We start from the raw sequence: 25,500 nt of genomic DNA, 5'->3' as shown, positions 1-25,500 counted from the left end.
TCCATGCGTTTCTGGACAAAGATAATCCGGGCAGCAGCATGAAGTATGGATTGAAGTGGAGAGAGACACGAGGATGGGAGATCAGAGAGAAGGCTAGTGCAGTAGTCCAGACGGGATAGGATGAGAGCTTGAATGAGCAGGGTAGCGGTTTGGATGGAGAGGAAAGGGCGGATCTTGGCAATGTTGCAGAGCTGAGACCGGCAGGTTTTGGTGACGGCTTGGATGTGAGGGGTGAATGAGAGAGCGGAGTCGAGGATGACACCAAGGTTGCGGGCTTGTGAGACGGGAAGGATGGTAGTGCCGTCAACAGAGATGAGAAAGTCAGGGAGAGGACAAGGTTTGGGAGGGAAGACAAGGAGCTCAGTCTTCGACATGTTGAGCTTTACGTGGCGGGCGGACATCCAGATGGAGATGTCCTGAAGGCAGGAGGAGATGCGAGCCTGGAGGGAGGGGGAGAGAGCAGGGGCAGAGATGTAGATCTGGGTGTCATCAGCGTAGAGGTGATAGTTGAAGCCGTGGGAGCGAATGAGGTCACCAAGGGAGTGAGTGTATATGGAGCTTTCGAGGAAAGCAATTTTAAGACTACAATACTAATAATGATAATGGCATTTGTTAGGCACTTACTATGTGCGGAGCACTGTTCCAAGCACTGGGGGGATACAAGGTGATCAGGTTGGCCCACCGTGGGGCTCACAGTCTTAATCCCCATTTTACAGATGAGGGAACTGAGACCCCGAGAAGTGAAGTGACTTACCCAAAGTCACACAGCTGACAAGTGGCAGAGTCGGGATTTGAACCCATGACCTCCGACTCCTCAGCCCTGGCTCTTTCCACTGAGCCACGCTACTTCTCTAACCTCGTCTGCTTTACTTATGTAAGGCGAGCCCCAGTTAAACCCACTTTTCCCCGGCTCCCTCTCCTTTTTAAGTCATCTGTCACTTGAATTTGTAACCTTATTTGCTATTCATTCCACCCTCAACCCCACAGCACTTTCATACGTAGCTTTAAATTATATTATAAATTATTTACTTGCAGTAATTACATTTTAAATTATTTATAGTAATGTCTGCCTCCCCCTCTAGATGGTAAGCTCACTGTGGGAAGGGAATATGTTTGCCGACTCTGCTGTAGTCTACTCTCCCAAGCGCTTAGTACTGGGTTCTGCACATAGTAAATGTTCAATAAATACCATTGGTGATGATATAAAAACCTTAAATCAGGGGGTGCCAAGCTCTTCAATAAGCAACTCGATCCTCCCAAAGTCTCCATGGGAGGCTGGTATTTGATTTATTCATGTGAAAAAGATAGAAGCTGAGGCCCAGAGAGGCCTGTGTAATAATAATAATAATGGTATTTGTTAAGCGCTTACTATGTGCAAAGCACTGTTCTAAGCGCTGGGGGGATACAAGGTGATCAGGTTGTCCCACATGGGGCTCGCAGTTGTCATCCCCATTTTACAGATGGGGTAACTGAGGCTCAGAGAATTTAAGTGACTTGCCCAAGGTCACACAACAGACATGTGGCGGAGCCGGGAGTCTAACCTATCAATCAAAGGAAATTTCCACCGATGATATTTATCATCTGTAAAATGGGGATGAAGACTGTGAGCCCCCCGTGGGACATCCTGATTACCTTGTAACCCACCAGCGCTTAGAACAGTGCTTTGCACATAGTAAGCGCTTAATAAATGCCATTATTATTATTATTGAGCACTTCCTGGGGGCAGAGCACTGTACGAAGTACTTGGGGAAAATCCAAGGCTTGGTAAACCCAATCCTTGCCCACAAAAAGCTTCCAGACTAGATTTCCCAGGCAATGAAATCTAGTTAAGGAGTCTCCTATTGAGAAGCAGTGTGGCTTAGTGGAAACAGCACGGGCTTGGGAGTCAAAGGTCGTGGGTTCTAATCCTAACTCCGCCCCTGATCAGCTGTGTGACTTTGGGCAAGTCACTGAACTTCTCTGGGCCTCAGTTACCTCTTCTGTAAAATGGGGATTAAGACTGTGAGCCGCACATGGGACAACCCGATTACCCTGTATTCAATCATTCATTCATTCATTCATTCATTCATTCAATCGTATTTATTCATCATCATCATCAATCGTATTTATTGAGCGCTTACTATGTGCAGAGCACTGTACTAAGCGCTTGGGAAGTACAAATTGGCAACATATAGAGACAGTCCCTACCCAACAGTGGGCTCACAGTCTAAAAGGGGGAGACAGAGAACAAAACCAAACATACTAACAAAATAAAATAAATAGAATAGATATGTACGAGTAGAATAAATAAATAAATAAATAGAGTAATAAATATGTACAAACATATATACATATATACAGGTGCTGTGGGGAAGGGATTTATTGAGCACTTACTGTGTGCAGGGCACTGTGCTAAGCGCTTGTATCTTGTACCGCCCCCTCATCCCCCTCTCCATCCCCCCATCTTACCTCCTTCCCTTCCCCACAGCACCTGTATATATGTATATGTTTGTACATATTTATTACTCTATTTATTTATTTTCTTATTTTACTTGTACATATCTATTCTATTTATTTTATTTTGTTAGTATGTTTGGTTTTGTTCTCTGTCTCCCCCTTTTAGACTGTGAGCCCACTGTTGGGTAGGGACCGTCTCTATATGTTGCCAACTTGTACTTCCCAAGCACTTAGTACAGTGCTCTGCACACAGTAAGCGCTCAATAAATATGATTGATTGATTGATTGTATCTACCCCAGGGCTTAGAACAGTGCCTGGCACATAGTAAGTGCTTAACAAATGCCGTTATTATTATTATTATTATTATTATTAGACTGTGAGCCCCATGCAGGACAGAGACTGTATCCAAACTAATTAACTTAGGGTTCAGAATAGTATTTGACACACCATAAGCGCTTAACAAATACCATTTTTAAAAAAAGATGATGCTTTTGACACAAGCTCTCTGAATGCTGGCCCTCGATTGCTTTTATTCTAAGAAATTTAGACTTTAGGTAAGAGTTCTTCCAACAGAATAGGTCATCTAGACTGCTTTCACTGGATAATCAGTCAGTTGTGCTTTTTGAGTACTTATTGTGTGCAGAACACTGTACTAAGCACTCGGGAGAGTACAATATATGATGATGTAAAAACTTTAAACCAGTACTATAATATAACAGACTTGGTAGACATATTCCCCGCCTACAAAGAGCTAACAGTCCACCCCACCCATTGTTTTCTGTCCCCAGGAATCCCACAATTGAATTCTACCCTTGTATTCCCCAACTACTTATTAGAATTATTCATTCATTCATTCAATCAATCGTATTTACTGAGCGCCTACTGTGTGCAAAGCCGCGTGGCTCAGTGGAAAGAGCACGGGAGTCAGAAGTCATGGGTTCAAGTCCCGGCTCTGTCGCTTGTCAGCTGTGTGACTTTGGGCAAGTCACTTAAGTTCTCTGTGCCTCAGTTATCTCATCTGTAAAATGGGGATTAAGATTGTGAGCCCCACATGGGACAACCTGATCACTTGGTATCCTCCCCAGCGCTTAGAACAGTGTTTTGCACATAGTAAGCACCTAACAAATACCAAAATTATTATTCTTCTAGACTGTGAGCCCACTGCTGGGTAGGGGCCGTATCTATATGTTGCCAACTTGTACTTCCCAAGCGCTTAGTACAGTGTTCTGCACACAGTAAGCGCTTGATAAATATGCTTGAATGAGTGAATGAATGAAAGCACTGTACTAAGCGCTTGTGAGAGGCCAATCTAATTATAGAGCGAGTCTCAGTTCTGTACTTCACGGGTCTCGTGGGAACAACTCTAAATCACCTGAATTTCAATAGAATTAAATACATATCTCTTCCTCCCTTCAAGGCCCTGCTGAGAGCTCACCTCCTCCAGGAGGCCTTCCCAGACTGAGCCCCTTCCTTCCTCTCCCCCTCATCCCCCTCTCCATCCCCCCCATCTTACCTCCTTCCCTTCCCCACAGCACCTGTATATATGTTTGTACATATTTATTACTCTATTTATTTATTTTACTTGTACATATCTATCCTATTTATTTTATTTTGTTAGTATGTTTGGTCTTGTTCTCTGTCTCCCCCTTTTAGACTGTGAGCCCACTGTTGGGTAGGGACTGTCTCTAGATGTTGCCAATTTGTACTTCCCAAGCGCTTAGTACAGTGCTCTGCACATAGTAAGCGCTCAATAAATATGATTGATGATATGGGGTAAACTGAGTTCAAATCTGGTTTGAAAGTGGGTTGGCAAATTCTCTCCTCCTCTCTACCACACTAGGTAAGAAGGAGTCTTCTCATGACACTTCCCTGTGGTAGTGGTTAGACCATAGGCCTAGGAGTCCAGAAGGACCAGGGTTTTAATTCCAGCTCCGCCACTTGTCTGCTGTGTGACCTTGGGCAAGCCGCTTTCCTTCTCTGTGCCACAGTTACCTCATCTGTAAAGTGGGATTGAGACGGCGAGCCCCACGTGGGACAGGGACTGTGTCCAACCTGATTTATGTATATCCACCCCAGTGCTTAGTACAGTGCCTGGCACATAGTAAGTGCTTAACGAATACTGTAAATATTATTATTATTAATATGGCCACGGGAAAGGCCAAAAAAAGGGGGGCAAGCTGTGCTTAGATGGTTTTTTAACAATACCATTATTCCCTTTTCTCCACTGGCAGAAGCTCACAGAAATCATTCCAAAATCTGCTGTCGGGGAACTGTCAGAGGATTCCAGCAATGTGGTCCAACTCATTAAAGATGCTTACAATGTAAGTTTTATATCCAAATTCTGACTGTGCCGTCTACATCTTACTGAAGCTACCACGTGAGGTGGGGAGGAAACTGAAGATAAACCCGAAAGGTTTTACATATCGCCGACATGAATGCTGAAAGTCCTGGAAAGAAGCTATTCTATTTTATCCTAAAATCAAATTACAAGTACCCAGACAGGCACGGGAACTGGAAATAAAAACTACTTAGCTCCCCTGCAAACTGCCCTCTTGAACTCAAGGTTCTGTGAGGATATCGAGAGGTAAAGGTCGGCAGAAGTCTTATTTCTTTCCTCGTGCATCTGTTGCCGATCTGCCCTTCCATCCCCATTATTTTTAGACTCTGAGTCAGTCGGTCGCTTGTATTTATTCAGCGCTCACTGTGTGCAGAGCACTGTATTCAATGCTTAGGAGAGTACGATATAAAAATATAACAGGCACGTTCCCTGCCCGCAATGAGTTTATAATCTAGAAGGATCCTGCTTATCAGCACTAACAATAATAATAATAATAATGGCATTTGTTAAGCGCTTACTATGTGCCTAGCAATCAATCGTATTTATTGAGCGCTTACTGTGTGCAGAGCACTGTACTAAGCGCTTGGGAAGTACAAGCTGGCAACATATAGAGACAGTCCCTACCCAACAGTGGGCTCACAGTCTAAAAGGGGGAGACAGAGAACAAAACCAAACACACTAACAAAATAAAATAAATAGAATAGATATGTACAAGTAAAATAAATAAATAGAGTAATAAATATGTACAAACATATATACATATATACAGGTGCTGCGGGGAAGGGAAGGAGGCAAGATGGGGGGGATGGAGAGGGGGATGAGGGGGAGAGCACTGTTCTAAGCGCTGGGGTAGATACAAGGTAATCAGGTTGTCCCACGTGGGGCTCACAGTCTTCATCCCCATTTGACAGATGAGGGAACTGAGGCACAGAGAAGTCACGTGACTTGCCCAAAGCCACACAGCTGATAAGTCGCGGAGGCGGGATTAGAACCCACAACCTCTGACTCCCAAGCCCGGGCTCTTTCCACTGAGCCACGCTGCTTCTCGAATGGTGATTAAAATGATAAAATAGATCTTGGCTGCCGGAGTCTTGGTTAGCACCAAATATGGAAGATTGACAGAGGGATGGGAAGGTGAAGTGGATCTGTTTATTTATTTTATTTTGTTAGTATGTTTGGTTTTGTTCTGTCTCCCCCTTTTAGACTGTGAGCCCACTGTTGGGTAGGGACTGTCTCTATATGTTGCCAACTTGTACTTCCCAAGCGCTTAGTACAGTGCTCTGCACACAGTAAGCGCTCAATAAATACGATTGATTGATTGATTGATCTGTGCTTCCGAGCGGGATAAGGGCTCAGGGGCTGGACTGTCCTTGTGGCCAGTGGACTTGTATAAGGGCTTTTAGCAGAAGGGGAGGTGATCCCTCGAGGACCTGTGGGTAACAGGATCTAGGGGAGTGAGAAAATAATAATGACCATAAACATCTGCCCTCAGAGATTATCCTCTAGAGTCTTCCTGGATCACAGCACTCTTCCGGACACTCTGAAAGTCACCTATGACTCCTTCTGCAAAAACAGCAGTATAAAAAAAGACCAACCTAAAGGAGACTGCGACAATGTCAAAATCAACGAAGAGGTAAGGGCACTATAGCTTTTTAAAAAAACAACTAATGATTTAGCTCCATCCTCTAAAGGACCAAGAATCCAGGTATTATCTTAAACCTTTTATTCTTTATGGTATTTGTGTTTACTATGTGCCAGGCACTTCACTGAGCGCTGGGTTAAATAACACGCTAATCAGGTTGACACAGTCCCTGTCCCACATGCGGCTCACAGTCCTAACCCCCATTTGACAGATGAGGTGACTGAGGCACAGAGAAGTAAAGTGACTTTTCCTGGGTCACCCAGCAGACAAGGTGCGGAGCTGGGATTAGAACCCAAGTCCTTTTGACTCCCAGGCTTGAGGTCTATCGACAAGACTACACTCTTTTCCCGCTGGAGTTCTCAGTAAACACCGACGACAATCCATCAGCCACTTAAAAAAAATAAATAAACCTAAGCGCACTGGCACGAATGGATTATTCGCAGATTATTACTATTTTTAGTAGTAATAATAATAACCATTGTGCTATTTGTTAAGCACTTACTGGGTGGCAGGCACTGTACTAAGCACTGGGGTGGATGTAAGCAAATCAGGACACAGTCCCTGTCCCACGTGGGGTTCGTAAACCCTGTAAAACTGTTTTTGTGGGTAGGGAAAGGGAAAGCAGTCCGAAATTCAAGTCACTTCCACCTGCGATTTGGATTAGTCTTTCTAGGTTTTGTCATTAACACGCTGTGCCTCTGTTTCAGTCTCCACTGACCACATTCCTTTACAGATTACATTCCAAGTGAAAGTTGTAGCCACAGAGTGCGTCAAAAACCAATCTTTCGTCATCCGACCGCTGGGTTTCACGGACACCTTGACGGTGAAAGTCGAGTCCCAGTGCACCTGTCCGTGCGACGAATCGAAAAGCGACAGGAAGCACTGCAACGACAAAGGCAACGTAGAGTGTGGGATCTGCAGGTAATTCAACCACTCATGTGCAGAATTCCTTCTCTACTTCCCAAGCGCTTAGTACAGTGCTCTGCACACAGTAAGTGCTCAATAAACACGACTGAATGAATGAGTGAACTAATTCTCTAGAGCTGCACCTCTAGGGCCTGAAAATGAGATCGTGGCTTGGAGCGAGCGTATTGTCGAGAGGATTTTTCTGGGGGGAAATCATCCTTTTTGACCGGAATTCCAGTGGAAAAATCAAATCTCCGAAGCCAAACTGAAGTCTGAGGGGATTGTTCTTTCTGGACAATTCATTCATTCATTCATTCAATCCTATTTATTGAGCGCTTACTGTGTGCAGAGCACTGGACTAAGCGCTTGGGAAGTCCAAGTTGGCAACATATAGAGACGGTCCCTACCCAACAGCGGGCTCACAGTCTAGAAGGGGGAGATGGACAACAAAACAAAGCATATTAACAAAATAAGACAAATACAATAAACATGTACAAGTAAAATAGAGTAATAAATATGTACATACATATATACAGGTGCTGTGGAGAGGGGAAGGAGGTAAGGCGGGGGGATTCATTCATTCTAATAATAATAATAATAATGGCATCTATTAAGCGCTTACTATGTGCAAAGCACTGTTCTAAGTGCTGTACTCTCAATCAATCAATGACAATGTCAGAAAATATTAGTAGATTTAAGAAAGATTTAGACTGAAATGGTCTTGTGGAAGTAGGTAATAGCTGAGCCACTTTAGAGTGACTCTGCTCTTTCTCCAAGTGCAAGGACCTAAGATATACAAGAATCTGTAGATTTTAAGCTCATCCTCTAGACTGCAAGCTCACTGTGGGCAGGGAATGTCTTTGTTAGATTGTGTTATACTCCCCTAAGTTCTTAGTACAGTGTTCTGCCCACAGGAAGCACTCAGTAAATATAATTGATGATGAATCTGTAATTTACTTATCTATATTAATGTCGGTATTCTTCTCTAGACTGTAAGCTCATCGTAGGCAGGGAATGTGTCCACCAACTCTGTTATATTGCACTTTTCCAAACTCAGTACAGTGCTCTGCATGCGGCATCAATAAATATGATCGATTGATTGATTAACGTTTGTGAGATATTGCATAGAGGCATTTAGTCGAAGTTGGCAATCCACTGCTATTTTCCAATATGCAGTAACATAGAGCTTCACCCTGATTTTTCTTGGGAAATTTGGGTGATAATGGCTAAATACACGCCCTGGCCCTAACTGCGACTGCATTTGCGTTATTTTTGTTTGTTTTTTATTCGAGTCTTTTGAAATGTGATGTTGGAGAAGGCTTTTTCAAATACCATGGGCCGCCCGAGAAACAAACAAATGGGTTTTGGAGCAAATCAATCCAGCGTGGTCTTTGGAAGGCCAAATGACTCGACTTAGATTAGCGTATTTTGGGCACGTCATCAGGAGGACTGATTCTCTGGAGAATTCACTAGTGCTAGGAAAAGTCATTCATTCATTCTTTCAGTCGTACTTATTGAGCGCTTACTGTGTGCAGAGCACTGTACTAAGCGCTTGGGAAGTACATGTGGGCAACATATAGAGACGGTCACTGCACAACAACCGGCTCGCAGTCTAGAAGGGAGAGACAGACAACAAAATGTGGACAGGTGTCGAGTCCGGGAAAATGTGAAAGAGGCAGACAGGCGGCTAGCCGGATAGAAACCGTAACTATGATAACAGAAGAACCATTGGCAAGGTTACGGTTACGGCAGAAGGAAGGACATTCTGCTGAAAATATATCCACAGAGTCGCTACGAACCGGAAGTGACTCGATGGCATTTGATGACAATAATCCCAACTCTGCCTCCTCTTTCAGATGTGATTCGGGCTTTGTTGGAAAAAACTGCGAGTGTGAAACCAAGGGCAAAAGCAGCCAGGATCTGGAAGTGAGCTGCAAGAAGGACAACGGCTCGGTCACCTGCTCGGGACTTGGAGACTGTGTCTGCGGGCAGTGCATCTGCCACACCAGTGACACCCCCAACAAGCAGATCTATGGGACTTTTTGCGAGTGTGACAATGTCAACTGTGAACGTTATGACATGAAGGTCTGCGGTGGAGAAGGTAAGAAGCCCATCTTCAAGTTACAGTTGCAGAAGTGGGAGGCTGGCAGAGCAGAGATCGATCAATCAATCAATCAATCAATCAGTGGTATTCAGGGAGTGCTTACTGTGTGCAGAGCACTGTACTAAATGGACTTGGAGACTGCGTCTGTGGGCAATGCATCTGCCACACCAGTGACACCCCCAACAAGCAGATCTATGGGGCTTTTTGCGAGTGTGACAATGTCAACTGTGAACGTTATGACATGAAGGTCTGCGGTGGAGAAGGTAAGAAGCCATCTTCAAGTTACAGTTGCAGAAGTGGGAGGCTGGCAGAGCAGAGGTCGATCAATCAATCAATCGATCAGTGGTATTCAGTGAGTGCTTACTGTGTGCAGAGCACTGTATTAAATCCTTGGATTGTCCTCCAGGCGTTCCCATGTCTTGGGGTTTGGGATATTATCCTTGGCATTGTTTTAGATGGACCGGATTGAACTGATCTAAACGGCATTTTATTAAATTGTATTGAGTGCTTACTGTGTGCAGAGCACTGTAATAATAATAACGATGGTATTTGTTAAGCGCTTACTGTGTACCAAGCAGTGTTCTAAGTGCTAGAGGAGAAACAAGGTTATCAGGTTGTCCCACATGGGGCTCACAGGCTTAATCTCCATTTTCCGGATGAGGTAACTGAGGCACAGAGAAGTGAAGTGACTTGCCCAAAGTCGCACAGCTGACAAGTGGCGGAGCTGGGATTAGAACCCAAGATCTCTGACTCGCCAGATCATGCTCTTTCATTCATTCAATCATATTTACTGAGTGAAGAGCACTGTATTAAGCGCTTGCACTGTACTAAGCACTTACCACTAAGCCACGCTGCTTCTCTACTAAGCCATACTGCTTCTCTGTACTAAGTACTCGGGAGAGTACAATAAACAGACACATTCCCTGCCCACAGCTAGCTTACAGTCTAGAGGGGGAGACAGACATTAATAGAAATAAATAAATTACAGATATGTGCATAAGTGCTGTGGGGCTGGGAGGAGGGATGAATAAAGGGATCAAATCGGGGAGACGCAGAAGGGAGTGACCAGACCCAATTGTGTAATCAGTGGAGACTCTGGTTTCGGGGAGAAATCTATGCAGACAATCCTTCTAGACTGTGAGCCTGTTGTTGGGTAGGGACCGTCTCTATATGTTGCCAACTTGTACTTCCCAAGCGCTTAGTACAGTGCTCTAAACACGGGAAGTGCTCAATAAACACGAATGAATGAATGAATGATTACCAGTGGTGACCTCAGGGCTGGGGAAGCCAAAGAGTCATTTAGGACTCTGTTCTTCAAAGTTATTTCCGACCCATAGTGGCTTCACGGACAAACCCTCTTTGGAACATCTTCTATCACAAAGCCATTCTGGTATGCGTAACCATGGGTTTTTTTGGTAAAGAGTCAGAAGTGCTGTACCATGACCTTCTCCGTGCAGTAAAAACTTGAGTCTCCGCTGTCATCTTTGATCAATATTTTGATCATTTGGTCATCCACCTCTGACTCTGTCCGACGCCACTGCCACTGTTCCACTGCACAGGTGACTCAACCTTGACGTTTCGGCTCAGACCTTTCCATTCTGGTAGCCCTGTATGGCATAACGCTAAGATTCATCGGCGTACGCAAACTCTCCTACATCAGTAAGGCATCGATTCATAGGAGAGGGTTCTACAGGCTTAATTTCTAAGGCCTTAAGCATATCAGACATGTTCACTCTGCCTCTCCTCTCCCCAGTTCCTTGCACCACCTGTGTCTGACCATCTTTTTTTTATGGTATTTGATAGAGCGCTTACTATATGCCAAGCATTGTACTGAGCACTGAGGTAGCTACAAGAAAATCAGGTTGGACACAGTCTACATCCCACATGGGGCTCAGAGGCGAGGAGCAGGGCTTAGAATCCAAATCCTCTGACTCTCAGGACGGTGCTCTTTCCACTAGACCACACTTTCTCTCTTCTTCGCTAACATACTCATGTCATCCTTTCTCCGATTCCTGCCGTTGCCATAGCTCCCCCCCTCCTCGACTTCCACTGTTCCACATCACTGGACTAGGCCCCGGAACTAGGCTATTTTCAAGGATTCAACAGATCCGTTTAACCCCGATTGGTGATCAAAGAATGTTTTTCCTTTCCAGAAAGAGGACGCTGTGACTGTGGACAATGCAAATGCAATTCAGACTACGAAGGGAGTGCCTGCCATTGCAAGAAATCGATAGAAGGCTGTCTGAATAGTAGAGGACGCGAGTGCAGTGGCCGGGGCAAATGCATATGTAATATCTGCAATTGTAATACGGGTTATAGGGCACCATTTTGCGAAGAATGCCACGGGTGCACATCCCCATGTGCCAAATACATGTAAGTGTGAATGAAAACCCTTGACATTGGGTCAGAAACATTGAGAACTGCCTGAGGTAATGCTCAGCCAGCTCAACTTCCCTTCCTTCCACATTATTCTATTGAGAGTTTACGAAGACCGAATATAGAGACAAGAGAATTGGGAGACGGAAGGACACGTTTGAAAGAGATAAACGAGTCACTCAACAGCCTATATCCACCCATAGAAAGTCAGGCTTTAGTCTGTGTCAATGAAACAGATGCTTAATACCTCAAAGGGGTTTCCTTTTGGTGCTGTGGCCTCCGCTATTATTTCTGATCTCTTCTTCAGGGATTTTTGGAGGCTGGACTTTCCAGAAGGATTTGGACCCCGTGGAATATGTATTTTGAATTGGGGCTTTCCTCCAGGTACATGTTAGCTCTAGTTATTATTTTACCAGCACATTATTAGGTAGACAGAAGTGTCTATAGTACATCGATATCTACAATGTACATGTATAAGAAATACATATATACACAAATAGGCATAGAGAGAGAGAGAGAGGTGGAGATGGGATAAGGAAGAAGGGGGAGAGAGAAAGAAAAAGAAAGAAAGAAAGGAAGGAAGGAAAGAAGGAAGGGAAAAATAAAGACATGAAGAGAGAGAGAGAGAGAGAGAGAGAGAGAGAGAGAGAGAGAAAGCAAGAGAGAGAAGGAAAAGAAAAGGAAAGAAGAGAAAAGAAAAGAAAGAAATTGAGCACTGTTCCACTACGTACTTGTGCCCCTCTCTGGAAAGCAGATACTTAAAGGGATGCCTTAACTGTTTCTTATTTCTAGAGTGCATTTTCATATATTCCAACCCCACAGCCAGACACTAAGAGCATCAGTAGGGACAAAAGAAGAGGCAAAACCCTGAAGCTAAGGATGAGGAACCTAAGCTAGAACCAGTGACTGCCTCTACAGCACCAGAACACACCCTGCCCATTTTTTGTGGTATTTGTTAAGCGCTTATTCTGTGTCTAACACTGTTCTAAGTGCTGGGGTAGATACAATTTAATTAGGTTGGACACCGTCTTTTTCCTTCATGGGGCTCAAAGTCTAACTAATCTACTGCACCCCAAATACAGCACGAGAAACCCAGCAGTTAGGTTCTGAGAACCTAACTTGTTCTCTCCTGGAAAAATGGAGCGGACCGGAAATGGTTTTATTGCTATTCGGCATTTTTATGATTTTCTTTTAGCCCGTCTGTGGAAGAAAGCTACGTTATGAACACATTTCCATAGATTTTTCACAACAGGAAATAGATGAAGTGACTACTGAAAATTCGAGGCCTCGGTGAAAACTGGGAGTCATCTCGAAATGTCTGGGGAAACCTACACAGCTCAAGTCAGCAAATGCTGGAAATGTGAACACCTTGCATATGCTATATAATAATTTAATAATAATAATTTTGGTGTTTGCTAAGCGCTTACTACGTGCAAAGCCCTGTTCTAAGCGCTGGGGAGGATTCAAGGTGATCAGGTTGTCCCACGCGGGGCTCACAGTCTTAATCCCCATTTTACAGATGAGGTAACTGAGGCACAGAGAAGTTAAGTGACTTGTCCAAAATCACACAGCTGACATGTGGCGGAGCCAGGATTTGAACCCATGACCTCCGACTCCCAAGCCTGTGCTCTTTCGACTGAGCCACACTGCTTCTCTGTATATATTTATGCAGCTATAAATATAAACTCCACATCTGGAGTATTTCTATGGTATCCTTTGAGCAAGAGTCTGTCAAGATTTGATCAATCAGTGGTATTTATTGAGTGTTTATTATGCACAGAGCACTGTACTAAGCACTTGAGAGAGTAGAGAAGCAGCACGCCTGGCGGATGGAGCACGGACCTGGGGTTTAGAAGAACCTGGGTCCTAATCTTGGCTCCACCATTTGTCTGCTGTGGGACCTAGAGCCAGTCACTTAACTTGAACATGGGTTCAAATTCCGGCTCCGCCGCTTGTCAGCTGTGTGACTTTGGACAAGTCACTTCTCTGTGCCTCAGTTCCCTCATCCGTAAAATGGGGATTAAGACAGTGAGCCCCACGTGGGACAACCTGATCACTTTGTATCCCCCCCCAGCGCTTAGAACAGTGCTTTGCACGTAGTAAGCGCTTAACAAATGCCATTATTATTATTATTATTATTATTATTATTATTATTATTATTATTATTAACTTCTCTGTGCCTCAGTTCCCTCATGTGTGAAATGGAGGTTAAAACTGTGAGCCCCATGTGGGACATGGATTGTCCCCATCCTGATTAGGTTGAATCTATCTCAGTGCTTAGTACAGTGCCTCTCACATAGTAAGTGCTTTACAAATACCCCAAAAACCCAACACGGTACAACAGAGACAAGCAGACATGTTCCCTGCCCACGGTGATCTTAACAAGAAAGAGGATGGTTTCAAATTCTCACTTAAAGACAGTATATACAGTGAAGCCCAGTGGAAAGAGCATGAACCTGGAAGTCCAAAGGGCCTGGGTTCTAATCTCTGCTCTGCCACATGTCTTCTGGGTGACCTTGGGCAAGTCATTTCGCTTCTCTTGACTCTCTGAGGCACAGAGAAGTGAAGTAATAATACTAATCAATCAATCAATCAATCGTATTTATTGAGCGCTTACTGTGTGCAGAGCACTGTACTAAGCGCTTGGGAAGTACAAGTTGGCAACATATAGAGACAGTCCCTACCCAACAGTGGGCTCACAGTCTAAAAGGGGGAGACAGAACAAAACCAAACATACTAACAAAATAAAATAAATAGAATAGATATGTACAAGTAAAATAAATAAATAAATAGAGTAATAAATATGTACAAACATATATACATATATGCAGGTGCTGTGGGGAAGGGAAAGAGGTAAGATGGGGGGCATGGAGAGGGGGACGAGGGGGAGAAGAAGGAAGGGGCTCAGTCTGGGAAGGCCTCCTGGAGGAGGTGAGCTCTCAGAAGGGCCTTAATAACTAATAACTAATGATGGTATTTGTTAAGCGCTTACTATGTGCCAAGCACTGTTCCAAGCGCTGGGGGAGATACAAGGTAATCAGGTTGTCCCACATGGGGCTCACAGTCTCAATCCCCATTTTACAGATGAGGGAACTGAGACACAGAAGTCAAGTGACTTGCCCAAAGTGACACAGCTGGCAATTGCCAGAGCCAGGATTTGAACCCATGACCTCTGACTCCCAAGCCCGGGCTCTTTCCACTGAGCCACGCTGCTTCTCTAAGCATAAGTGCTGTACATGAGTGTTCTGAGTCGGGTATCAAACCCAGTGCATAGGGAAGGCAGTAGAGAGGGAAAATAGGGCCAGGAGGTGAGAGATTAGCGTTTAGTACAGCGCTCTGCACACAGTAAGCGCTCAATAAATATGACTGAATGAGTGAATAGTTGAGGCAGTGGAGAGGGAAGTTAGAGTGAGAAGAGAAGTTATAGGTCACACAAATGGGTAGAAGAATAAGAAGAATAAGGCAGGGTGACAAAGACAAACAAACCACTCAAACATCAGCCACACTGTATCCGAAGGCCTGAATTTTCCAGATAATTTGCTTATTCAGCTCCATTCTTTCATTCAGTCATATTTTTTGAGTGCTTACCGTGTGCAGAGCACTATACTAAACGCTTGGGAAGTGCAAGTCGGCAACATATAGAGACGGTCCCTACCCAACAACGGGCTCCAGTCATTATACCTTTTCACCTCTCTTCCAGAAAATAAAATGAGTCCCACTTTTTTTACCTAAGTGGGATCCTGGTGAAGATTGATTAAATTGAATCTGTAAAATCTTTTAAATTCCTTGGAGATAAACAATACAGGTGCCAGCATTTTGAGCTCTGCGGGGAAAACTCGTGATGAGTTCTAGGGGTGGAAAAATTAGGTCCAGCGTGAGCCACGCTGCTTTCTTCCCCAAATAATTTCCCCAAGGTCACAGAATAGGCAAGTGGCAGAGCAGGGATCAGAAGCCATGACCTTTTGACTCCGGGGCCCATTTTCTATCCGCTATGCCATGCTCCTCCTTACAGAGCTTCTTTTCATTCTTTCATTCATTCAATCATATTTATTGAGCACTTAGTATGTGCAGAGCACTGTACTAAGCGCTTGGGAAGCACAAGTCGGTAACATCCAGAGACGGTCCCTACCCAACAACGGGCTCACAGTCTAGAAGATAATAGCATTCTCTTTCCCTAATTGCGCTCATCTTGGGGCAACTGCCTTCTAGACTGTGAGCCCACTGTTGGGTAGGGACCGTCTCTAGATGTTGCCAACTTGGACTTCCCAAGTGCTTAGTACAGTGCTCTGCACACAGTAAGCGCTCAATAAATACGATTGAATGAATGAATGAATGAATGAACTGCCTCCCAGCTTTGTGCCAGGAAACACTGTCTGTAGCTTTGTATTGCCGCTTACTGTGTGCAGAGCACTGTACTAAGCGCTTGGGAAGTCCAAGTAGGCAACATATAGAGACGGTCCCTACCCAACAGCGGGCTCAGAGTCTAGAAGGCACATAGTAAGCGCTTAATAAATGCCATCATCATTATTATTATTATTATTCCTCTCCCCCTCCTCCCCCTCCCCATCCCCCCCCGCCTTGCCTCCTTCCCCTCCCCACAGCACCAGTAAATATGTTTGTACAGATTTATTACTCTATTTATTTTACTTGTACATATTTATTTTATTTTGTCTATACGTTTTGTTTTGTTGTCTGTCTCCCCCTTCTAGACTGTGAGCCCACTGTTGGGTAGGGACCGTCTCTAGACCTTGCCAGCCTGTACTTCCCAAGCGCTTAGTACAGTGTTCTGCACACAGTAAGCGCTCAATAAATACAATTGAATGAATTGCCACACAAACACACACACACACTCACACGGACTCACAGAATACTTTCTTCCAGCTACTGCGCAGAATGCCTGAAATTTGAAAAAGGTCCATTCGAAAAGAACTGCTCTAAGGCATGTTCCAATATCAAACTTCTAAATGGAAATACTCTAAACGGCAAGTCGTGCAGAGAAAAAGACTCAGAAAACTGCTGGTTGAACTACACCATGAAGTTAATGGACGGAGAAGAATACTACATTCAAGTGGATGAAAAACGAGGTAAGGAATGCGGATTGCCTTGGAAGCGGTATTCCTCTGGTCGCTCCTGCGGACTTCCAAACTCGGTCGAGACGCTTGCAAGGATCCTGCTGCCTGGAGTTTCCACCGAGTGGGCTGAGCACAAGGATTAAAGTGGGAATGGGAAGGATTGTTTTAGATACAGAGGAAGGAGGAGCTGGTAGCCATTGGCCAAGGAGAAGAGGAAGAGGGGCCTGAGGACACAGTTAAGGTAAAGAAGCACTGACTGGAGGGAATTACAGAGACGCTATTTTTTAATTGTATTTATCAAGCACTGATTACCTGCCAGGCACTGTACTAAGCACTGGAGTAGATAAAGTATTATTCGTGTCCTTATGTTTTCATATTTTGTCAGGCAGGAGAGAGGTTTCTCTGGTAGAAAAAGAATTATTCCCCCTCCCTCCTGCATCCTCTGTGCACTTGGGACTGTGCCCTTCCAAAACTTTGATACTGGCCCCAGCCCCATAGCAGTTCTGTACAAATCTGTAATTTATTTATGTATATTAATGCCTGTCTCCCTCTCTATCAATCAATCAATCAATCGTATTGAGCGCTTGCTGTGTGCAGAGCACTGTACTAAGCACTTGGGAAGTACAAGTTGGCAACATATAGAGACAGTCCCTACCCAACAGTGGGCTCACAGTCTCTCTAGACTGTAAGCTTGTTGTGGGCAGGGACTATGTCTATTTATTGTTATACTGTACTCTCCCAAGGACTTAGTACAGTGCTCTGCACACAGTAAGCGACAATAAAGACAATTGAATGCATGCATGAACGAATAAATATACATATCCCCGTTCTCTGTGGCTTCCTCTTGCTGGAATTTATTTGAACATCCGTCTTCCCTAAAGAGCACTGGCCTGAAAGTCAGAGGGCATGGGTTCTAATCCCGGCTCTGACACATGTCTGCTGTGTGACCTTGGGCAAGTCACTTCACTTCTCTGGGCCTCAGTTCCCTCATCTGTAAAATGTGGATTAAGACTGTGAGCCCCATTTGGGACAGGGACTGTGTCAGACCTGATTGCCTTGTATCTACCTGGCTGTTCATAATAATAATAATAATAATAATAATAATAATAATAGTATTTATTAGGCACTTACTATGTGCAAAACACTGTCCTAAGTGCTGGGGAGGTTACAAGGTGATCAGGTTGTCCCACGGGGGGCCCACAGTCTTAATCCCCATTTTACAGATGAGGGAACTGAGGCACAGAGAAGCTAAGTGACTTGCCCAAAGCCACACTTCAGATACAATAAGGCACTGTTCTAAGCGCTGGGGGATACAACGTTATTTGTCCCACGTGGGGCTCATCCCCATTTGACAGATGAGGTAACTGAGGCCCAGAGAAGTGAAGTGGCTTACCCAAGGTCATACAGCTGACAAGTGGCGGAGCCGGAATTCGAACCCACGACCTCAGACTCCCAAGCCCAAGATATGTGGCAGAACAGGGTACGTGTTTGGGAAGATTGGGACACGCGTGACGCTACGTTTCTGATCCTCAGAATGCATCGCGGGGCCGAACATCGCTACCATCGTGGGTGGCACGGTGGCTGGAGTGGTACTGATCGGCTTGCTGTTGCTCGCCATCTGGAAAGCAGTGACCCATTTCAATGACCTGCGGGAATACAAAAGATTCGAGAAGGAGAAGTTGAAGTCCCAGTGGAACAATGTAAGCGACCCTTCCTTTCTTGCTCCGGGAAGGGAGAGGGTGGGGTAAGATGCCGAGCGTCGACGGAGAGAGAGAGGGGTTTCCGTTGGGCGCTTGTTCCGATTTTCATTTTCATTCATTCATCCCCCATTTCATTTATCATTCCGATTTCTGGGACTCACGGAGAAGCTGAACTCTGGTGTTAAGGCGTCTCTCCCAAACCAACATGGGAGCTGGTCTCCTTACGTCAAGGGAAGTCACATTGTGGTTCACAAGACTTGTGGAGGCTTGCCTTTGCTGGGCGTCTAGTGGGAAACGCACACTTGTGGCTCCCACAAGTGGACTGTTCCCGCCCGCGTTGATCGATCAATCCATCAATCCTGTATATATGTATATATGTTTGTACATATTTTTTACTCTATTTATTTATTTATTTATTTTAATTGTACATATCTATTCTATTTATTTTATTTTGTTAGTATGTTTGGTTTTGTTCTCTGTCTCCCCCTTTTAGACTGTGAGCCCACTGTTGGGTAGGGACTGTCTCTATATGTTGCCAATTTGTACTTCCCAAGTGCTTAGTACAGTGCTCTGCTCATAGTAAGCGCTCAATAAATACGATTGATGATGATGATGATGATGATCAATCAGTCCTATTTATTGAGCACTCTCTAGGCGCTTGGGAGACTGCAACACAACAGAGTCGGTAGGCACGTCCCCGGCCTATAACAAGCTTACAGTCTCAAAGGGGGAAGCGGACATGAACACCCGTTCTTTCATTCAATTGTATTTATTCAGCTCTTACTGTACGAAGAAGCAGTGTGGCTCAGTGGAAAGAGCACTGGCTTATTGGACATTATAAAAGATCCCCTGGAATGGGTGAATGAATGAAAATGATAAAAGTAAACTTGAAATCCATCATATTTATTGAGTGCTTACTGTGTACGGAAGACTGTACTAAGTGCTTGGGAGAGAAGCAGCGTGGCTCGGTGGAAAGAGCACGGGCTTTAGAGTCAGAGGTCATGGGTTCAAATCCCGGCTCCGCCAATTGTCAGCTGGGTGACTTTGGGCAAGTCACTTAACTTCCCTGGGCCTCAGTTACCGCATCTGTAAAATGAGGATGAAGACTGTGAGCCCCACGTGGGACAACCTGATCACCTTGTATCCTCCCCAGCGCTTAGAACAGTGCTTTGCACATAGTAAGCGCTTAATAAATGCCATTATTATTGTGATTATTATTATTATTCCCTGGGCCTCAGTTACCGCATCTGTAAAATGGGGATGAAGACTGTGAACCCCACGTGGGACAACCTGATCACCTTGTATCCTCCCCAGCGCTGAGAACAGTGCTTGGCACACAATAAGCGCTTAAGAAATACCAACGTTATTATTAAGAACCTGGGAGAGTACAATATAACAATAAACAGGCACATTCCTTGCCCACACTGAGCTTGAAGTCTAGAAGGGGAGATAGATATTAATACGAATAAATTAATAAATAAATTACAGATACGTACGAACGTTCTGGGAGACTGTGCGTCCAGAAAAGGGTGTGGGGCTTGAGCCTCTCTTGCCATCGCTGCTGCCTCTTTTTCTCTCCGTCACGGGAGGGCTTGCTAACCACCGCTCTGCTCTGCGGCTGGTCGGCTCCATCATGCTTTCAGTCTTCGGTTCTTCTGTTTGTGAGGTCTGGCCACCTATGTAACAGACGAATCCGTCTAAATTTAGCCTGTGACATAAATGGGATCCTCAGAAGTTTTGAAACTCATAGTCTTGATGGCTCCTTATTTCTTTATAATAACAATAATAACAATAATTGTGGCATTTAAGTGCTTACTAGGTGCCAAGCAATGTACTAAGCTCTGGGGTGGATACAAGCAAATCAAGCTGGACACGGTCCCTGTCCCACATGGGGCTCACAGTCTCAATCTCCATTTTACGGGTGAAGTAACGGAGGCACAGAGAAATTAAGTGACTTGCCCCAAATCACACAGCAGACAAGTGGCAGAGCCTGGATTAGAACTCAGGTCCTTCTGACTTCGAGGGCCGGGCTGTATCCACTAGGCTGCTTCTTGTAGTATCTTATTTAAGTTTGGGAACAAATCCAGATATCAAGGGGGAAAAGATGATTCACTCCAAACTTAAGACCTTAGCTCCTCTGGCTAGAATCTTTTTTTGACAGGGAACAGGGAATATGTCAACTAATTCTTGTTTTATTGCACTCTCCCAAGGGCTTACTACATTGCTCTTCACACAGCAAACACTCAATAAATACAGCCGGTTGATTGAGGTGTTAAGGGGGTTCAAGGAGTGGGAGATCTTTGATTTCCATTATCTGTCGAGCAGTAGTACCTATCGCTGATTGATTTTTTACTTGCTCTTGGAAAGCACATAACTGGATTTGGTCAACATGTCCCACACAGTACTAGCCCACCGGGATTTTCCGCCTATCCCACTGGGACAGCCAGACCCTGTAATTAAACCACAAGGGCCAAATGGCACTTGTTTATGATTTGAAGAAAGTAATAATAATAATAATAATGGCATTTATTAAGCGCTTACCATGTGCAAAGCACTGTTCTAAGCTCTGGGGAGGTTACAAAATGATTAGGTTGTGCCTCATGGGGCTCACAGTCTTAATCCCCATTTTACAGACGAGGTAACTGAGGCACAGAGAAGTTAAGTGACTTGCCCAAAGTCACACAGCTGACAATCGGCGGAGCCGGCATTTGAACCCATGACCTCTGACTCCAAAACCCAGGCTCTTTCCACTGAGCCATGCTGCTTCTCTAAGTAGAAGATAGCAAGAGCCTTGTTCTGAAGAGCAAATAATCCCAGGCCCTAATCTAATTTATTCCTTTCCTTTGCCTCTTAAGGCCAATTTTACTAAGGGACAATTATCTGAGAAACCCAGGCCAAAAAAAATAATTTCAATGACTAAAGTTGTAATACATCTATTTGTGGAACATCACTTTTCCGTCCTGGTAAAGAGGCTGGGACTGAGCCACCTCCTTCCTCTCCCCCTCCTCCCCCCCACCCCCCCACCCTACCTCCTCCCCCTCCCCACAGCACCTGTATATATGTTTGTACAGATTTATTACTCTATTTATCTTGTACATATTTACTATTCTGTTTATTTTATTTTGTTAATATGTTTTGTTTTGTTGTCTGTCTCCCCCCTCTAGACTGTGAGCCCGCTGTTGGGTAGGGACCATCTCTATATGTTGCCAATTTGTACTTCCCAAGTGCTTAGTACAGTGCTCTGCACACAGTAAGCGCTCAATAAATACGATTGAATGAATGAATGAATCCTGGTCTCCCACAAAAAAAGAGCTGGAAGGCTAGTATAGATATATATAATCTATATATACATAGATAGATAGATAGATATGGAAGGCTAGTATAGATATATTTAATCTATATATAGATAGATAGATGTATCTATCTATATATATATATATTTCATTATGCCACCTTAGAGAATGCTGTATTTCTGGCAAAAGTGAGGGTCTTTTTCTTGAATTACCAGGGAACAGCAGCTAGAAAGACCAACCATGATTCGGTTAGGCTACGAGATGAAAAATTTGACCTGCTACAAGGCACATGTTTAAACCATCGATTAGATGGTGACTTTCAAGCTGAGAAGCAGTGTGCCTAGTGGCTAGGGCATGGGAGTCAGAAGGACATGAGTTCTAATTCCGACTCTGTCACTTGTCTGTTGTGTGACCTTGGGCAAGTCACAACTTCTCCGTGCCTCAGTTACCTCATCTGGATGGCGGGAACAAAAACTGTGAGCCCCATGTGGGACACAGTCCAACCTGATTAGCTTGTATCTTCCCCGGCACTTAGTACAGTGCCTGGCACAGAGTAAGCAATTAATAAATACCATAAAAAAATAAAGCATCCCTTAACGTTACTACTTGAAAAAGCATGCCGGATTGGACGGACCATTGCTCTCAGCATATACCATAGGTCTTTGCTTTCATATTCTTATTCTGGAAGAAGTGTTCGCGAGCATACAAATTTTTTTTTAAATAGTCTTTCTTGGATCTGAGCAGTAGTACTCATGTTTCTGCACTTTGCTGAGCAATCCAGAGTGCAGGAATAAACAGAAGTCCCTCCTCTTCTGAATTTAAAAGCTCAACCCAGTTTGTTGATTGGCTCATCTGTCTCCTTCCAAGACATTCCACCCTCCCAGGACATTCTGGGAAAGAGAGTTATCAGAAAGGTGTAGGATAAGCTTCCTACTTTTCTTTTAGTTCTAGGTTCACTTCAATCTCCAACAGGGCTCGAGAGCCAGGCTCTGCCAATAGTGAAAGCCCGAGATCAATCAATCAATCAATCGTATTTATTGAGTGCTTCCTGTGTGCAGAGCACTGTACTAAGCACTTGGGAAGTACAAGCTGGCAACATATAGAGACAGTCCCTGAGCCTATACCATCACCTAAGCTCTCTCCCTGACAGCAAAACATTATGAATCAGCAAAGCACTGTATCAAGCACTTGGGAGAGAATTGGTAGACACATTCCCCAGCTACAATAAAACACTAGACTAGAAAGCACTTAATACACAGTAAGCACTCAATAAATTCATTCATTCAATCGTATTTATTGAGCGCTTACTGTGTGCAGAGCACTGTACTGAATGCTTGAAAAGTACAATTCAGCAATATAGAGAGACAATCCCTGCCCACAGTGGGCTTACAGTTTGGCGGGGGAAGGGGAGGACGTGATAATAATTGTGGCATTTGTTAAGCACTTAATATGAGCCAAGCACTGGGGTGGATACAAGCTAATCAGGTTGGACACAGTCCCTGTCCCACATATGGCTCAGTCTCAATCCCTGTTACGACTGATTGATTGATTGACTGACTTCTCTTTCTGAAAAACGTTTTCTTCTCTGACAATACACGTACTCTATTTCTTCCTAGGATAATCCCCTTTTCAAGAGCGCAACTACCACTGTTATGAATCCCAGATTTACGGAGAATTAAATGGATCTGCAGGATGAAGAACTGAGGAGAAATAAGATCATCTCCTGCATCACCAAAATGTCTAACCCTGACCCATTAACTTGGTACTCTCTAATAATAGACCAGGCTTGTTTTTACCGTCTGCCTTGAATCTCCATCTGTTTCTCCCTGTTAGTGGTTCTGGATAATTCTGGAAATGAGGATTTGAGAAAGGGGCCGCCTATCTGTATATCTGTACCAGGTAAAAACTCTGGGTTTCTGCAAACATCGGTTTCTCTTTCACCTGGAATATTTGATCAGTCTCATAGTCTTATCCTACCTGAAAATCCACATATGTTTCAGGAGTTGCCTCTTCCCTCCGTTCTCCTTTCTTATTTTAGAAATCGGGTACTTCTCTCTTTCAGTATTTGCCAATGTGTGTGTTTCCTGGCCCAAATCCCCCTCTCCTGATTGTTCTTTCTAAAAAAGAAATCTAAAACCATTTTCCAAAACCTCAGCTTCAAGCTTGCTCAACCCAAACGTTAGCATAGAGCTCATGGAAAGCTGGTGGAAGCTAGGCCCATGGAGGACTGTAGGAGTGTGGAAGAAAAACTTTACAGACTCTGTGTTGTGTTCAGAAAAAGGTACATCAGAGACAAGTTTTGTTACTACTAGTGCTTCACCCGATAATATTAGGGAGAGGCGTTGAGCAGGAGAGATTCCCCTGCTAGCCAAGGCCAGCTCAACTTCAAGCAATACAGAGCTTCTTTACATACCATTAGTACAGCATTCATAATGATCAGAACAATACAACAGGAGAAATACTGTAGGATAGAAAATGGAGAGTCCCTGGGGCATTTTCTGTTTAGTCCTGGACCTCCTTAGATAAGGTGATAAGCAGGGCCAGAGGCTTGATGGGTTCAAGGGCGTGTTTTTACCATGTTGTAATATGCTTGACTGAAATCGAGCTTGGCTACTCAATCATGAAACCAAGTTATTGAGTTAGTCATATAGCCAATTTATTTGAGTCAATCAAATCACTGGGCTTGGCTTTTAGTAAATCAACTAAGCAGGGAGTTTGGGTTAATCAAACCACTGTGCTTGACTTGATTGAATCAAGTAACCAAGCCTGGAGGCAATCAACCCTTCAGGTACACCCAAAGTGGCCGAGGAGGCCTAGTCAGAGGGAAAGGTCAGAGAGAAAGTAGGATAAATGCAGGACCTTGTCCATTGTTCTTCCACAGGAGCTAGATGTGAATTTGTTATTCCCTCAAGCAAATAACCCTGTTTCCCATGCAAAAACTGCTTACATCCAACTGCTGAGGGGAGAAGGAAGCTGGGGTTTTGTTTGTAAGAGGGCTCAGGTTTGAATCAGTTTTCCCAGCAATTCTGAGGGATTCTCCTGGAAGTTCCATGTGATTAGGTGCTGTACGTTGTTATTTACTTCCATTTATGAACATTTAAGTGGCTCATTCTAACAGAAGGACTGAATTGTAGACAGAGTTCGTCATCACAAGTCTGGAAGTCAAAGGACCTAAATTCTAATCCCCGCTCTGCCACTTCATTCATTCATTCAATTGTATTTATTGAGCGCTTACTGTGTGCAGAGCACTGTACTAAGCGCTTGGGAAGTACAAGTCGGCAACATATAGAGACAGTCCCTACCCAACAACGGGCTCACAGTCCTGGGGCAAGTCTCCTCACTTTTCTGGGGCTCAGGTTCCTCATCTACAAAATGAGAAATCAATCCCTCTTCTCCCTCTCAGCCCTATGTGGGATAGAGACTGTGTGTGACCTGGTTATCTTTTACCTACCCCAGAGCTTGTAACAGTGTTGTGTACATAGAAATAATACTAATGGTATTTGTTAAGCACTGGGGTAAGATGCAAGTTAATCAGGTTGGACATAGTCCAAGACTCACATGGGGCTCACAGTCCAGAAGAAAGGGAAAACAGGTATTAAATCTCCATTTTACAGATGAGGAAACTGAGGCCC

General features: G+C 44.2%; 1 protein-coding gene across 1 annotated transcript in view; it reads left to right on the top strand.

The window, feature by feature from the left end:
- ITGB2 (integrin subunit beta 2) overlaps positions 1-25,059 on the top strand; it is a 123,846-nt gene extending 98,787 nt beyond the window's left edge. Inside the window, exons 9-16 of the mRNA XM_038749350.1 lie at positions 4,669-4,758; positions 6,268-6,408; positions 7,151-7,338; positions 9,180-9,424; positions 11,581-11,800; positions 16,685-16,887; positions 18,409-18,575; positions 23,485-25,059. Of these exons, the coding sequence (XP_038605278.1) occupies positions 4,669-4,758; positions 6,268-6,408; positions 7,151-7,338; positions 9,180-9,424; positions 11,581-11,800; positions 16,685-16,887; positions 18,409-18,575; positions 23,485-23,547 (1,317 nt within the window). The 3' untranslated portion in view covers positions 23,548-25,059. The remainder of the gene's footprint in view (positions 1-4,668; positions 4,759-6,267; positions 6,409-7,150; positions 7,339-9,179; positions 9,425-11,580; positions 11,801-16,684; positions 16,888-18,408; positions 18,576-23,484) is intronic.
- Positions 25,060-25,500: the final 441 nt, after the last annotated feature.

The sequence above is a fragment of the Tachyglossus aculeatus genome, chromosome 7 (genome assembly GCF_015852505.1).
Source record: "Tachyglossus aculeatus isolate mTacAcu1 chromosome 7, mTacAcu1.pri, whole genome shotgun sequence".
In the NCBI taxonomy this organism is placed as follows: Eukaryota; Metazoa; Chordata; class Mammalia; order Monotremata; family Tachyglossidae; genus Tachyglossus; species Tachyglossus aculeatus.
Note: the sequence above shows the minus strand (reverse complement) of the source record. Positions and strands in the feature narration are given on the sequence as shown.